The sequence below is a fragment of the Oryctolagus cuniculus genome, chromosome 11, assembly GCF_051225735.1.
Source record: "Oryctolagus cuniculus isolate XC-2025 breed Fujian yellow rabbit chromosome 11, ASM5122573v1, whole genome shotgun sequence".
NCBI classification, from domain to species: Eukaryota; Metazoa; Chordata; class Mammalia; order Lagomorpha; family Leporidae; genus Oryctolagus; species Oryctolagus cuniculus.
In genome coordinates this window covers 113,711,677-113,726,478 of record NC_142877.1, presented here as the reverse complement: position 1 = coordinate 113,726,478, position 14,802 = coordinate 113,711,677, and the positions used below count along the sequence as shown (strand labels likewise).

Here is a 14,802-nt window from a genome sequence, read left to right as displayed (position 1 = left end):
GCCTGCCTGCCTTTTCTTTACTACATTGTCCAGATTGACACTTAACTGTGTGTGTGTGCGTGTGCGTGTGTGTGTGCACACGCATGCACAGCCCTCAGTATGTTAGTTGAATGAAAAAGTGAATGTAATGGGTTTGAAAGTTTCTAAATGGTTATCAGCTGCTTTCCAGGAGCCTTTTTAGCCATGGGCTTCAGGCATGTTGGTGATTTTGTTAAACTCAAAACCAGCAGCCATAGGGAGAAAGAGAAAGGACGTGTTCATCTGTGTTCCCTGGGCTAGGGTTGGGGACGCAGAACCAAAGACAGAGGGGCTGCTCCGTGATTCAGCTGGAGGTGGGTTTCCAGTTTCCTGGAGCGTTTCTGAGCCGGATCCTCGGTGTGCCCAGGCCATGGGGTATTGGTTTGCCTGACTCCTGGTAGACCAGGTAGAGGACTCAGATGGCTGGCCCAAGGTTGCCCCGCCCCCTTCTTCCTCTGGGCTCCAGTGATTGAGGTTGAAAGTTGGAGTCCCTTGTGTGGCCAGCCCGAGGAGGTGGCATTTGCTTTCACACCTTGGTCAATGTCTGTTTAACCAGGGGGTATTGGTTTGTTTCCTTCCCAGAGCCCTGGGGGCCTTGCCAGGGAGGCATGGAAGCAGGAACTGAGCAGTGTGTCCAGGGTTCCCGGTCCCAGTCTGAAGCTGGGTTCTGTGGCCTCTCCGAGCTCCCTGTCCCTCACATGTACGTGGGTGTGATGACACACTCCCGCGGGGGCACAGCGTAGCCCTAACTCACAGGCCCTTGGTGTGCAGCAGCCGCCTGATGACTTGGGAGCTCCCGGCCTAGATCTGGGCCCAGGGAAGGCACCGGGCAGTGCTGCCGTCCAGGAAGAGCCGCTCCTGACATCGTGGCTGCTGGCTCGGCTCGGCTCGGCTTGGTAGAGCAAGGTGCTCGCAGCTTGGCTTCCAGATCAACACAAGTAGAAAGACACAGGCGAAGGGAGGGAGAGGGTTCTTTAGGAAAATGAGGCGGAGTAAAAGGTCCAAATGGATGTTTGGGGGGAAGGGGAGAAGGCAGATACTCAAGGAATTTCATTTTGGGTCGAAAGGAGAGGTTTTTGGTCAACCTATTTATTTTCAGTTTCATCATTTCCTGAGAGTCCTAATTTAGCTTCTGGTTGTGTCCTGCTCGAATATGGCCTAAAAAGGCAACTGCTGGGGTTTCTGGAGTTGGACTGGCACCCGCAGGAAGCACGTGGAAGGCGCTGGGGACGCCTCAGCCTCACTGGTCTCCAGTGGCCTCTTGCCGCCTCCTTAACTCCTTGTGTGCCTGCTGGTTCCTGCCGACGCTCTGTAGCCACAGAGATTTGCTCCCGCGAGCAGTTCTGCTCGCCGCGGACGATGCTGGCGGGGTTGTTCTCACATAAACGCTCTGCTACCATGGCACGCTGAATCAGCCCTTTTGGAAAAGAACTTAACAATGCGTGTTGGGGACATAAAAATGCTCAGATGGGACGGCAGTGCGCCTCGCAGCTAAGTTGCCAGTGTTCCACATGGGGTGCTGGGGTGATACCCGGCTTTGGCTGCCGACTCCAGCCTCCTGCTCAGGCAGACCCTGGGAGGCGGGCTCGAGTAACTGGACCCCTGCCACCTACGTGGGAGACCTGGATTGAGTTTCTGGCTCCCAGCTTCTGTCTTGGCCATTGCAGCAATCTGGGGCCTGAACAGCCCATAGGAGTTTGCTTTGCCTCTTGAATAAATAAATTTTCAAAAAATGTTCCATTGCTCCAGTAACTCCACATCTGCAAATTTATCTTAAGGTAGTACGCTAGATACGGGAGGGGGGCCTTATAAGTGGTAATTAAAAAAAAAAATCCCACTTTGGAATATTATGCAGCCGTTGAAGTGGTCAACGCTGAGGCCTCCCTCCTCTGGCTGTGCGACCCAGTGGAGTTCCTTTCCTGTCAGGGCCGCCGCAACTCCACCTGCCAGTGCAGCGTTTGGGTGGAAATGGTCCATGAGCAGGTTCCAGCACCTGGGGGAACGGTCAGAGTTGGTAGGGAAAACACAAGATAGGAAACCTTGTCCTGTGCCTGTGATAATAAATGCAAGTGTTGCATGGACCAGGACACTAAGAAGGGACCACTACAAAGAAAACTGATTAGGGGTAGGGTGGTGGCAGGGATTGGCTCAGGAATTTGGGGGATGCTTTTCTGTCAGTTCTGAAAAGCTTTTGATGGGGTGCACTTGAGAAAAGCTTCAGAGAGGCTGTTGAGCACAGTCGCAGGTCAGGCTGGGAAGAGTGGCCAGACGCTGGCCGCTGTCTCCCTGGCCCCGTCTCCAGTTCCCCTCACTCGGTTGGTAGCAGCCCTCGACCATCCCCAGTGCATAAATGGTGTATGCAGGGTACGGATTATGGAGAAGGCTTTTCATCCACCTGCATCTTGGAGAGGTAGCACGAACCTGCCTGGGCACACACAGGTCAGTCGCCTCTTTCCCTGACACCTGTGGGAACAGAAAGCCGCGTGGCCCCCGACTTACTGAATGTAGGTGTTCCTTCCAGGCAGGCGATGAAGGGGACCTTTCATAGGAGCTCTATTGTTTATCACGACCTCTGCAACCCTCCCAACCGGTCTAACCCATGTATTGATCTTGGCACTGTTACTCACCCACGTCATTGCAGCAGAAACCAAAGCTCTGTCCTTGGGCCTGCCAAGCAAGGCCTGGCTTCGTTTAATGAAAAATTCTGCTGGGAGGGGCAGCCTTCTGTGTTGGGTCAGCCCAAGGGAATGCACTGTAGCCCATGCTCCGACAGGAGGTGTGGCTCAGTCTCTGGGCCTCTGTTAGCCTTCAGGAGTGGACAGTGCTGGCCTGTGGCTGTCCTCTGCTCTGTCACCAAGGCCGGAAGGCGTGGCAGGGAGCCGAGGGCCGTGGGCTTTGTGGATTCTTGCCCTGCTGGTTGCTCTGGTATGTGTGACCACAGTGAAAGGGCTGAGCAGCTTACCCAGATCCCAGGATAGGCCTGGGGCCCAGCACCTGCCGCGTGCGGGAGCCTGTGGGCTGCTAGAAGCCAGGCTTCCACGGGTTCTTTGCTTTGGTGTTGCTGGGATAAAGTGGAGCTTACGGGGGCCATGGCTGCTGGGCTGCTCACCGGCTGCTGACAGTGGCTGGCCAAGGCAGTAAGAACACCCAAGTCATAGTGCACTCTGTTTCTTGACAAGCCGCATGGTGTCCACACGGGGGAGGATCGCCGTCGGCCTCCCTGCCTGTCTGATCACATCAGTAAATATTTGTCAAATGCTGTGGAATGCTGCCTTGTCCACCCTCTGTGTCACACTTAGCTGACTAGCAGTTCAGCCCAGCCAGACTCCTGCAGGAGCATGGGCACAAGTGGCCAGGCAGCTCTGGGTCAGAATCTCACTCCATCATGGAGCTGGGCCACTCTGGGCAAGCAGCTCGCCTTCTCTGAGCCTGTCTTTTCCCTTCAAACTGGGGACAGAAGAGCCCTTTTGCAGGTGAGGTGGGGAATGAACTGAGCTCGCCGTTGGCCTGTAGGGGCTGAGTAGCCGTCTCTTTCCACCTTCTCCTGGCTGGGGTCTCGCGAAGGGCAGCGTGTGCTCGGTGTCTTTGCTGGCAGGGTGGTCAGTGACTGCCCTAGCAGCAGACTCTGGGTTTTGCAGGGTGGGGTTCAAGTGAAGCTCCCTCTATGTTGATGGGGAGTAGTCTTACCTTCGTGGCTTTGAGAACCAAGCAGCATGCGAGACCCTGTGCTCTGTGATCATTTCAAGTTCACGGGCAGGGCAGGGACATGATGAGGGGGGACACCGGGCAGACCGACTAGTCAGATGCGCAGCAGGGAGGCAGAGATGGCTGGCATTTACTCTGGCACAGGGAAGTCCTGGTTGGGTTTGCCTGGCTGGGCTGGCTGGTGTGGGTGTAGTGGCAGCTGAAGAAGCTGGCCGTGCCGCAGCCCCGCTCTTGTGTAGACCCTAGAACCACAGGAAAGATGAGGACTAACCAGGCTCTTGGGGGCGGCCTTGGAGGGGCGGGGTGGCCTCTGGTCCCCTGCAGGAGGCAGCAGGGTTTGCTTGTGCTGGGACTGTAAACAAAGCCACCAGCTGGGGGAGCCGCTGAGCCTGCCCTTGGACTTGTCTTGAGCCGCAGGTTTCCTGGAAAACAGCCCCTCCTGGAGTGGGTCCAGGGCAGCCCCCAGTCTTGATCTGGAAACCATTTAAGGAGCCCAGATAAGAAGGCCTGGAAGCCCAGGCTTTTTCCTTTGTTCTTTCCCTCCCAGGCCCCCAGCTCCAAGCAGTTGGTCCTGGTCCCTCTTGGAATCTGGAAGTCTAAGAGCCAAGTGCCTCTGGGTTTAGATCTTGGCCCTCCTGGATTTTTGGGAGGGTGGGGAGTGGACTTGGTCTCCCAGAGGGAAAAGCCTTCTGTGCCTGGAGCTGGGCACTGGACTTCTGGTGGCCGTGGGCTGTGTGTCTTTGACCAGTGTTTCCTGCTTTGGGTTCACCCAAGGAACAGTCCTCCCTGCTGACCCGGCCTACGCCTTTAAGCAGGGCTAACTCCCCAGTTAGCTGTGGGAGGGCCACAGGAATAGGAGGACTCGAGTCCCTGGGAGATCCTGGAAGCTTCTGTCTCTGTCTGTGAAACGGGGATGATGATAAGGCCTCCCCGAGCTCAGAGGTTTGACGGAGATCTTTTGAGATGGTGAGACGCGTGTGACTGTGTCGTGAGCTATAAAACCACATGGATGTAAGGGACTGTTATGTCATCATCTCTGTCTTACAGATGAATTTTCAAAACAAACAAACAGGCCCCAGAGTGGCGAGGGTGGCCCTTCTACCTTAGTGCTCCTGAGAGGAGGCGCGGTTGTTCTCTGTGATGCTTCCCGGAGCCCGGCTTCTTTTCCTCTCGCCTTATTTCTTTGGGCTGCGTTCTCGAGATGGAACTAAAATCAGGAGCACAGAGAGTGGTGTTGTTTTCAGCTCTTGCCTTTGTTGACTCTAAAGAAAGAAAAAGGTTTTTAAACCGGAAACTTGGCCCGTGTGTGGGAAGTAGTACTTTGGTGGCTAACTAGAAACCCATTTTGTTGGAGGCCCTCCTAACCTGTGTGGTCTGCCTTCTCCGGGGCATGGTTGTCTGTCTGTGAGACTGACTGGGTGCATCAGTCTTGTTCGTGGATTCGTTTGGTTGTGCATTGACCCTAGGACGATAGCACTCAATGTTCATTTCTCACAAAATCCCTGCTATTAATTTGTTCTCAGTGATCTACGTCTTTCTCACGAAGAAATTCCGGCAAATGGCGCCTGGTTATGTGGCGCTTGACGGCATTGTGATTCTGTAGAGTTCGCAAAGAGAAGAGTGGGGGTGCGCCGTCCTGCGTGGCTGACCCGCGCCTGTGTGTCGCTTGGTGACGAGTTGCCTTCTGAGAAATGCATCATTAGGCAATGTCGCCATTGAGTGAGCATCGTAGCGTGTGTGTCCACGGACCCAGGGAGCCAGGGCCTCACTAGGTGGCCTCCAGGCACCGGAGCTCCGTCGTACATCCCTGATTGGCTGCAGCCTCGTTCTGTGGCATATGGCGGGAGCTGTGGCTAATGTTTTGCTCTTTTTCCTCCCTTTTAGGTCCTGGCTGTTAAGTCACCATGGCACAGCAAGCTGCTGATAAGTATCTCTACGTGGACAAAAACTTCATCAATAACCCACTGGCCCAGGCCGACTGGGCTGCCAAGAAGTTGGTATGGGTGCCTTCCGACAAGAGCGGCTTCGAGCCGGCCAGCCTCAAGGAGGAGGTGGGCGAGGAGGCCATCGTGGAGCTGGTGGAGAACGGGAAGAAGGTGAAAGTGAACAAGGACGACATCCAGAAGATGAACCCGCCCAAGTTCTCCAAGGTGGAGGACATGGCCGAGCTCACGTGCCTCAACGAAGCGTCGGTGCTGCACAACCTCAAGGAGCGCTACTACTCAGGGCTCATCTACGTAAGTGGCCTGGGTGCCCGGGGGGCTGGGGGGCCGGCCCTCCCGCCACTGAGATACCCGTGCCCTGGGCTGTGGCCGAGAAGGGGCCCTGAGGATTGGTGGGCTCGAGACGCCTAGCTTTGGCATCTGAGTGGCCTACGGCAGCGTTCTCATAGCGTTACTTTATCCTGTGCAGTCAAGGGCACAGGGAGGCAGCCTGCGGTAGACCAGATGGCGGGAGGAGAACACTGTGTTTGGGGGTGCCCTGGCCTTGGTCCCCCTGGTGGAATAAGATAACTAGGTTCAGGTCTGTGTGGTAAATTCCTTCCAGATCTGGGGGCGCCGTCTCCTGGTTTCCCCCTCATTCCTGCTGCACCATCTGGTTCCCTGCCTACCCACCGTTCAGCCCGGTCTCCTTGGTGTCGCTGCCTCCTCATTCTTTCTAGAGGCATAAAGAACGTTTGTCTGGTTGGGTCCCTGGTACTCAAGAAGAAGGTTGAATAGGGAGCCCCTCCGACACGTAGCCCGGCACCCACTGGGCTGGGCACAGGTGATGCGTGTTTGGTGAAGGCCGGCACCCACTGGGCTGGGCACAGGTGATGCGTGTTTGGTGAAGGCCCAGGGTCGGCAGTGCAAAGGCCCAGACGGGCCACGGATCGGGAGTGGTCTTCGCTGCATCCTCCCGCAGGGCTGCTTTTGCAGGGAGACAGCACCTCACCGAGGTAGAAGATGGAGATGACCATCTGCCCACCCCCTGGGGACAGGCGCAGCTCTTCTGGCCCTGGCGCCACCCAGTCCTTTCTAGCGCCAATCCCAAGTTCCTCTCTTCAGTGCAGAGGTGTTTCCTCCTGGCTTTGTCCCCAGTGGGGAGCAGACGTCTGCTCTTTCTTACCTGTGCTCCGGAGCTGTCCTGGTCTTGTCGGGCTGAACAGGGCAGTTATCAGAGTGCTTTTCAACGGGAAGGGAAGGCACATGTGATGGGCACAGCCCTCTCAGCTTACGGGTGGGGAAACCAGGTGCCAGGCCAGGGGCTTTGCGTGACTGAAGGAGCCTCCCCTCAGCCTGCTGCCGGGGCAGCGAGCGGCTCCCAGGGGGTCGGCCGTGTCAGCTCCCGTGTGATTTCAGAGCCTTGAGCACGTTTGTACAAGGTGCTGTCCCTGCCCCACCGCGCTGGGCTTTCTCGGCGCCCTTTGGGGTGCAGAACCCCTGGCTGAGCCGTGGCCATCTGGACTGCCCGGAGCCCTGACCTGCCAGACCGTCCGCAAGGACTGCATTCCCTTGCTAACCGCTAACAGTCCAGAAATGCTGGTGGGGGGGGTGACCACCCTCGGAGGACGCGCGTGAAGTGGATGCACGGATTCGTCTCCTTGGAAAAACCCTGCTTAATGGCCCAGCTGAGCCCGGCTTTCTGCCGTGGCAGGTGAGAAGCATTGAGACCCAGAGACAGCAGGAGACTCACGTGAGGTCACAGCCAGGGGTTGGCAGGGCAGAGACCGGAACTGGAGCTTGCTGGCTCTCAGCCCGCTGATCTCTCATCTGCTCGGTAACGCAGAGTGCCCAGGCCAGGGGAGCTGGAGCCTCTGGGACCTGGTTCAGGACCCGGCCCTGTCCCGTACTGCCCATGTGACACGGCTGCGTGGGCCCTCACTTCCTTGTCTATGAGAACTCCACACAGAATTCTACAGCAGCCGGCCCAGTGCAGGGCCTGCGCAGTCGGGGCTACCACCATTCGTTCTAAGTGAAGGTGGCTCCTCCTGTTTAGCTAGGATCCCGTTTGGGATTCCCTGGGGGATGACACAAGCCAGGAGCCTGGGCCTACAGCAGCTGATGGCCCCCGCCTTTCCCCGCCCGCCGAGCGGTCCTGGTTACTAATGTGCAGGGTCGGTGTTCGCGCTACTGCTTCGCTCCGTGAGCAGCACGCGTGGGTTTTCCTCTGGAAGCGCACGTGGTGGCCAGGAGCAGAACTTTTCCCCGGGCTCTCAGGCTGGAGGCGAGAACTCAGTTTTGCAGCTTTGCCGTCACCTCCTGGGTGCGGTTCCTCCGTCTCACGCTGGTCTTCCCTAAGCGTCAGTGCTAGAGGGGAAGTTAGTGGTCTCCGCCACTGTTCCGTGGAGACCCCGGCAGGTGTAGAGCTGGGGGTGGGGATCAAAGCCACTTGACGGGGCCGCCTGGGTGGGGGGTGCCGCCTTCTTCCCGGGCCAGCTCTCTACCGCAAGCCTGCAAGGCAGGAGCCTTTGAGCCGCGTGTTTGCCAGCCTCGTGGGCGGCGTGGCTAATTCCGCGCCACAGCTGCTCTGTCTTTTTCTTCAGGGGGTGAGCTCCCCTGGGTGGGGGAGCGGTTGGGCACAAAGAGCCTCTGTGGCCTGTGAATGGAGCGGCTCCCTGGCGTGGCTGTGTGGGAGCGAAGCCGCTTGCTCAGTGTCTGCGCCCCCGTCAGCTCACAGCGCCTCGCGTCCCTCCCACCTGAGCTGCGGCGCTCATTCCGCAGGGCTCAGTCTGATCATCTCCAGCGACTTTACGGGATTAGCCCGGGGAACCTGGAGCCCCTGTAGACCCCTTCACGGGACCCTCTGCCCAGCCAGCTGTCCGAAAGGCTTGTCTGATGCCCCCCGTCCCCCGCTGCCCTAGCTCCCAGCTGTTCTCCAACATCTGGCTCTGTGGCACTCCCTACATGTGACCACGTGTCCTCGGCTTTATTCCTAGGACTGGATTTCCTAGAGTGTGGGTTTCTCAAAGCCCGGGAACAAAGCTTGTTTGTTTCCGAGCTCCTGGGATGACCTCGCTGCTCCCCGGCCTTCTGTCTTGTCCCCACGCAGGGGGAGACCAGAGGAGGCTTCTCTCACCCCCTGCTTCCCGTAATCCCTAAGCCTGCAGGTGGCCAATTACTGCCTTTGGTCTTCTTTGCTTCAGAGCTTTGCTGGTCCCTGTGACAAGAGTGGTTGAAGGGAAAACAAATGCCTGATTATCCCAGGACGAAAAGGAAGTCGAGGGCGCTGCGTTCGCCCCTCCACACAGAGGAGTCAGCCACACACACTTGCTGGTCTCCAAGCTCAGCTGCTCTTTTGAATGCAGAGCAGTGTGTGGTTGGTGGCTGCATCCCAGTCCTGCCTTCGGTCTAACTCCTGCTCAGAAAATCCGAGTGCCGAAGCCTTGGGCTGAGTGTTTGTCCTCACGACCGGTTCCTGTGTGGCCCCATGAGGGTTCCACAGACCCGAGAAGGCACAGGTAGAAGGGACTGGCTCCTCTTTGGAGCAGTAGAAGTGGAGGCCACTTGTCACGGGGTAACAGAAAGATCCAGGGAACAGGGGAGGCCTGAGCCTGCCTGGAGCCCCCTTCCCTAGCCGCTTCTGGCCTCCGGCTCAGTGTCAGGATACGTGGCTTGCTCCAGCTACTTAAAAAGAGCCGTGTCCCCCTCGGAGCACCTGTCTCTGGGTGGTCTCAGGGGTCTTGTGCAGCCATGAGCAGTCTTGGGAGAAAGAAATAGCAGGACATTTATTAGAAAAAGAACCTGAAGTCACAGGTTATACGGATTTGCCTCGAGACGCTGAGGGAAGATGGACGTGTATATGCCATGGCCACCGGACATGCCCTCCTCCCCCACCCAGGACCTCAGTCCGAGGCAGTGCTGGGCTGCGCCGAGGACTGTACCTTACTTAATTCTCGTGACCACGCGCTGAGGTGTAGACTTCTGTCTGTCCCTATTTCACAGATTGAGAAATGGATGGGAGCGAGGATAAGAAAGTTGCCTTTGGGGCTGGCGCTGTGGCGCAGCAGGTTAACACCCTGTCCTGCAGTGCCAGCATCCCATATGGGCGCCGGTTCAAGGCCCGGCTGCTCTACTTCCTGTCCAGCTCTCTGCTGTGGCCTGGGAAAGCAGTGGAAGATGGCCCAAGTCCTTGGGCCCTTGCACCCATGTGGCAGACCTGGAAGAAGGTCCTGGCTCCTGGCTTTAGATCGGTGCAGCTCCAGCCATTGCAGCCAGTTGTGGAGTGAACCATCAGACGGAAGACCTCTCTCTCTGCCTCTCCTCTCTCTGTGTAACTCTGACTTTCAAGTAAAATAAATAAATCTTAAAAAAAAAAAAAAAGTGCCTTTGCTGGCGTTTGAACTTGGGACATCTGACTCTTAGGGGTCTGATTTTTTTTAAAGGTTTATTTTGTATTTATTTGAAAGGCAGAGTTAGAGGGGAGAGAGAGAGAGAGAGAGTGAAAGAAAGAGAGAGAGAAATCGTCCATCTGCTGGTTCACTCCCCAAATGGCTGCAATGGCCAGGGCTGGACCAGGTTGAAGTCAGGAGCCTGTAGCTTCTTCCAGGTCTTCCACGTATGTGCAGGGGCCCAAGCACTTGGGCCATCTTTACTATTTCCCCAGGCGCATTAGAAGGATCTGGGTTGGAAGTGGAGCAGCCAGGACTTGAACCAGTGCCTGTGTGGGATGCTGGTGCCCCAGGTGGAGGCTTCACTTGCTACGCCACAGTGCCGGCCCCATAGAGGTCTGATTTAAAAAAAAAAAAAAAAAAATTTCGAGAGACAGAGTGAGCTCCCATCCTCTGGCGCATTCCTCAGGGGCTTGCGATGGCCGGGGCTAGAGTGACAGCTGAGAACTTGGTCCAGGTCTCCCACATGGGAGGCAGGAGCCCAGCAAATTGAGCCACTACTTTGCTACCCAGAGTCTGCGTTAACACAAAGCTGGAGTCCGGAGCTGGTACAGGTGTAAGACCCTGTACTCGGATGTGAGACGCGGTGTCTTAGCTGCTGGGCTGAATGCCTGCCCCAAGGGTCTGATTTTAATCTGGTCAAGTCACACTTTGGAGTACGGGATGTGTTTTAGTTGCCTCTCCTTAAGAGGGTTGACGAATTGGGTTTCTCCCAAGAGAAGACCTGAGTCTTGGAGAAGGCTCACAGGGGCATGAAAGTGGTCTTTAGGTCACTGACAGATCTTCATGTGAATGTCTAGAAGATTCCAGGGAGGGTAGCGGTCTGTGATCCGCCAGCCCACTGAAGATTTAGTTGGTTTAGGAGCGTGGTGAGGTTTGCCTAGAAGGGCCGAAACTTGGACGTGCCCACGCGTCCCACCGTGTGGAAGGGCTCAGTGTGCTGTGCCGCGGCCGGCTCCTCTCTGTGCATCTCTCGTCCTGACAGACAGGTCTCCTGCTGCCCCGGGCCCCGAGGTTTGTGAGTGGACTCTCCCCTGAGGCACTCGCTCGTCCACACACTCAGCTGGCTGTGGTCAGGCAGTGAGGGGGAGGACCTTAGCTGGCAGAGCAGAGGGTGCCGTGTACCCCACAGCTGCAGCAGGCGCCACGAGGAAGGGGGATCAGAGAGGGCTTTCCTGCAGGCCCACCCAGGGGCCTGTGAAGCAGCAGGGAGCTGGCACCGAAGCCGCCGTCACGCTGGAGGGAGTGAGCCCCCTAACCGGTTCCTCTGTGGCTCTTCCCTAGACCTATTCAGGCCTGTTCTGTGTGGTCATCAATCCTTACAAGAACCTGCCCATCTACTCCGAAGAGATTGTGGAGATGTACAAGGGCAAGAAGAGGCACGAGATGCCCCCCCACATCTACGCCATCACAGACACTGCCTACAGGAGCATGATGCAAGGTGAGTGCCGCTGGGGCAGGCAGGCTCTGACGGCCTTCCCGGTGCCGTCTCCTCCTGTCGGCTCCCTGTCTCAGGTACTAAGTTACACAGTTGCAAGAGGTGGATCCTCGGCTCCACACCGTCTCAGGTACTAAGTTATACAATTGCAAGAGGTGGATCCTCGGCTCCACACCATCTCAGGTACTAAGTTATACAGTTGCAAGATCCAGTGGCTGGCGATGGGGCAGTGCACCATGGAGGTCTGTGAGTCTTTATATGATTGCCAGTGACTGTTCAGAGGACGTGTTTATATGTTGGTAGAATGTTCTAGAAAGAGCCCTTGCTCCAGTTCCCTCTGCAGTCTTCCAGGTCCCTTCTCCTGCCTCTATTTTCCGCTCTTCCTCTTTACTCCTTCCCTGTGGTCTGGAAACACGCTCCAGTTTTCCTGTCTTCAAAAACCGGTCAGGAAGTCCATTCTGGTTCTGCACCCACTCTGGCTTGCCCCTGGACTCTCCTGTCCCCGGGAGGCTTCTGGGAGGAAGTGTCCGTGCACACTGCCTCTCTTCTCCCCTGCCAGCCACCCCTTCACCCGAGGCCTGGCCCGCTACCTGTCCAGACTGTCCGGCAAAGGGGTGTGTGTGTGTTGCTAAATCCACGTGCGTGTGAGTCTTGTCTCACCTGCCCCTCCTCCTGGCTCTGGGCCGTCTTGACCACTCCTTTGGAAAATCTCGCCTTCCTGCAGCCCTCTCTCGGTTTGCCCTGATGTCTGTCCTGCTCTCCTTTTCCTCCTCTGCCCTTGTGTGTGTGTGCCCCTTGAGGTCTGGTCAGCCCACGGTCCCTGTACTCCAGGGATCACTGTGCTTTTGCTGAGGGCCAGCACTGCCACCTGAATGCCACCAGCCACACACTCCCAGCTGCCTCCTGCTGGGCCACTGTCTCCTCCCACCCAGGCACAGAAGTTCTGGGCCCCGGGCTCATTGTCCACTCTTTTCTCCCCCCTACCCCCAGGTCAGTCAGCACTGTGTCGTTGCTTTTCTATTTCAGATCCCCTTTCTCTGCCTTCCCACCCCTGTGGCTCTGTCCTTTGTCCAATCTTCCCTCTGGCCTTAGTCCAATCTTCCGTGCGGGTTTTCCTGCACCTTTAGTATAGCCCCTTACCCTTCTTTCTCTATATATTTTAAAAACAACTGTATTAAGATAGGATTCCCACACAGTTCATGTTATAGAGCCCTTCCTCTGGGCTTCTACCAGGCAGTCATCTTTCTAGAATGTCTAGAATGTAAGTCTGATCACACACACACACACACACACACGCCCTGGGAACTGGTGAGTCTCGACAGGCTCCTCACTGCCCCAGAGGTAACACCCAGCTTCCCGGCTACATGGAACTCCTTACCTTTCTCTAACAGGTCTTTCTTTTTTTTTTTTTTTTTTTGACAGGCAGAGTGGACAGTGAGAGAGAGACAGAGAGAGAAAGGTCTTCCTTTGCCGTTGGTTCACCCTCCAATGGCCGCCGCTGCAGCCGGCGCACCGCGCTGATCCTGGCAGGAGCCAGGAGCCAGGTGCTTTTCCTGGTCTCCCATGGGGTGCAGGGCCCAAGCACCTGGGCCATCCTCCACTGCACTCCCTGGCCATAGCAGAGAGCTGGCCTGGAAGAGGGGCAACCGGGACAGAATCCGGCGCCCCAACCGGGACTAGAACCCGGTGTGCCGGCGCCGCAAGGCGGAGGATTAGCCTATTGAGCCACGGCGCCGGCTCTCTAACAGGTCTTTCTGCCCCAGACCACCACACCTGCTCCACCTGCCTGCAGTGCCTAGCAAGTCCCCACCCCGTTTTCAGAAACAGATCAGAAGCCCTGCAGGGAGATGACCTGGGCTAGGTTTATGCCTCAGCCTGGTCATGCTGTATTCGACTTTAGGGGTTCACACGTTTGCTTTCTTCTCGCAGGTGTGGACAGAGTTCACGCTGCCTTTGTGTTCTTGGAGCTTAGCCAGGTATTATCGTAGGTTGTGCTGATCAAACCCCACTTCCAGGCACGGCTGTGGTCTCCTGTCTTGTATTGACAGTGAGCTTTTTTGTCCTATTGCATATGCATCCTTTTTTTCTTAAGATTTATTGTATTTATTTGAAAGTCAGAATTACAGAGAGGCAGGGGCAGAGAGATTGAGAGAGGTCTTCCAACCACTGGTTCACTCCCCAGATGGCCGCAACTACCGGAGCTGTGTCGATCCAAAGCCTGGAGCCAGGAGCTTCTTCTGGGTCTCCCATGCAGGTGCAGGGCCAGAGACTTGGGCCATCTTCCACTGCTTTCCCAGGCCGTAGCAGAGAGCTGGATCGGAAGAGGAGCAGCCAGGACTCAAACAGGCACCTATATGGGATGCCGGCACTGCAGGTGGCGGCTTTACCCGGTACACCACAGTGCCAGCCCCTTTTTTTTGTTTTTAAGATTTATTTTATTTATTTGAAAGGCAGAATTAGATCTTCCATCTGCTTGTTCACTCCCCAAGTGACTGCAACAGCTTGGGCTGGGCCGGGCCAAAGTCCGGAGCTTCATCCAGGTCTCTCATGGGGCTGCAGGGGCCCAAGGAGCTTTCCTTAGTCATGGCTGTGACAGACAGCCTTGGAGGAATTGCAGAGCTGCCCCGATAGGATTCACATACAGTTCCTATAGTGAGGGCAAGTAGGGAGGGGTTTTCCCCTTTTGGAACCGGGATAGGAAATACATCCGCAGGCATGGGACATGTAAGTCTCGGGGCTTTTTAATATCTATACAAGAGTTGGGTTCCACGTGCTTTCTAACCCACAGTCCGAGCAGTTCCTCTCTGCCTTCGCTTAGCCCTGGGCTTGCTGCAGCTCCCACATTGAGGACCACTGAGGACATTCCTGAGCCGTCGCAAAGTTGCGCCTTCTCATTCGTGATTGACCTGCAAAGCCGTTAGCATCGGGCGTCTCGTTCCTGGAATGGGCAGGGAGTTTGAAACCGAAGCTGCTCTTGGCTGTGACTAGGTGGTTCACTCGCAGAGGAGGTTTCCAAGAGGAGTCTTCGGCTCTTGGCCTGTGTGAGGTGTCCCCCGCCCGCCCGGGCTGTGCAGCCTGTCGCACTCTCTTCTCTTCGGAGTAAAGTCTTGGCACATGCTGCCTACCTGGCGTGGAGGGGAACTGCATTTGTTCTTTGTCGCCCGCGTCTTATCAAAAGCACGGCCAGATGGTTCCTTTTCTGCTTTTCCTTTAAACAAGAACTAGACAGAGTTCCTTCCTGAGCCGGCTGTGGCTTGTGACGCACTAGCAT

The 14,802-nt window shown here is 56.4% G+C and overlaps 1 protein-coding gene across 2 annotated transcripts in view; it reads left to right on the top strand.

The window, feature by feature from the left end:
• MYH9 (myosin heavy chain 9) overlaps positions 1-14,802 on the top strand; it is an 87,703-nt gene that overhangs the window by 23,644 nt on the left and 49,257 nt on the right. For both annotated transcript variants that reach the window (XR_016217020.1, XM_051845941.3), the window contains exons 2-3: positions 5,608-5,960; positions 11,378-11,534. Coding sequence is in view for 1 of the 2 variants with exons in the window: in XM_051845941.3 (XP_051701901.3) it covers positions 5,628-5,960; positions 11,378-11,534 (490 nt within the window). In the remaining variant the exon portion in view is untranslated. The remainder of the gene's footprint in view (positions 1-5,607; positions 5,961-11,377; positions 11,535-14,802) is intronic.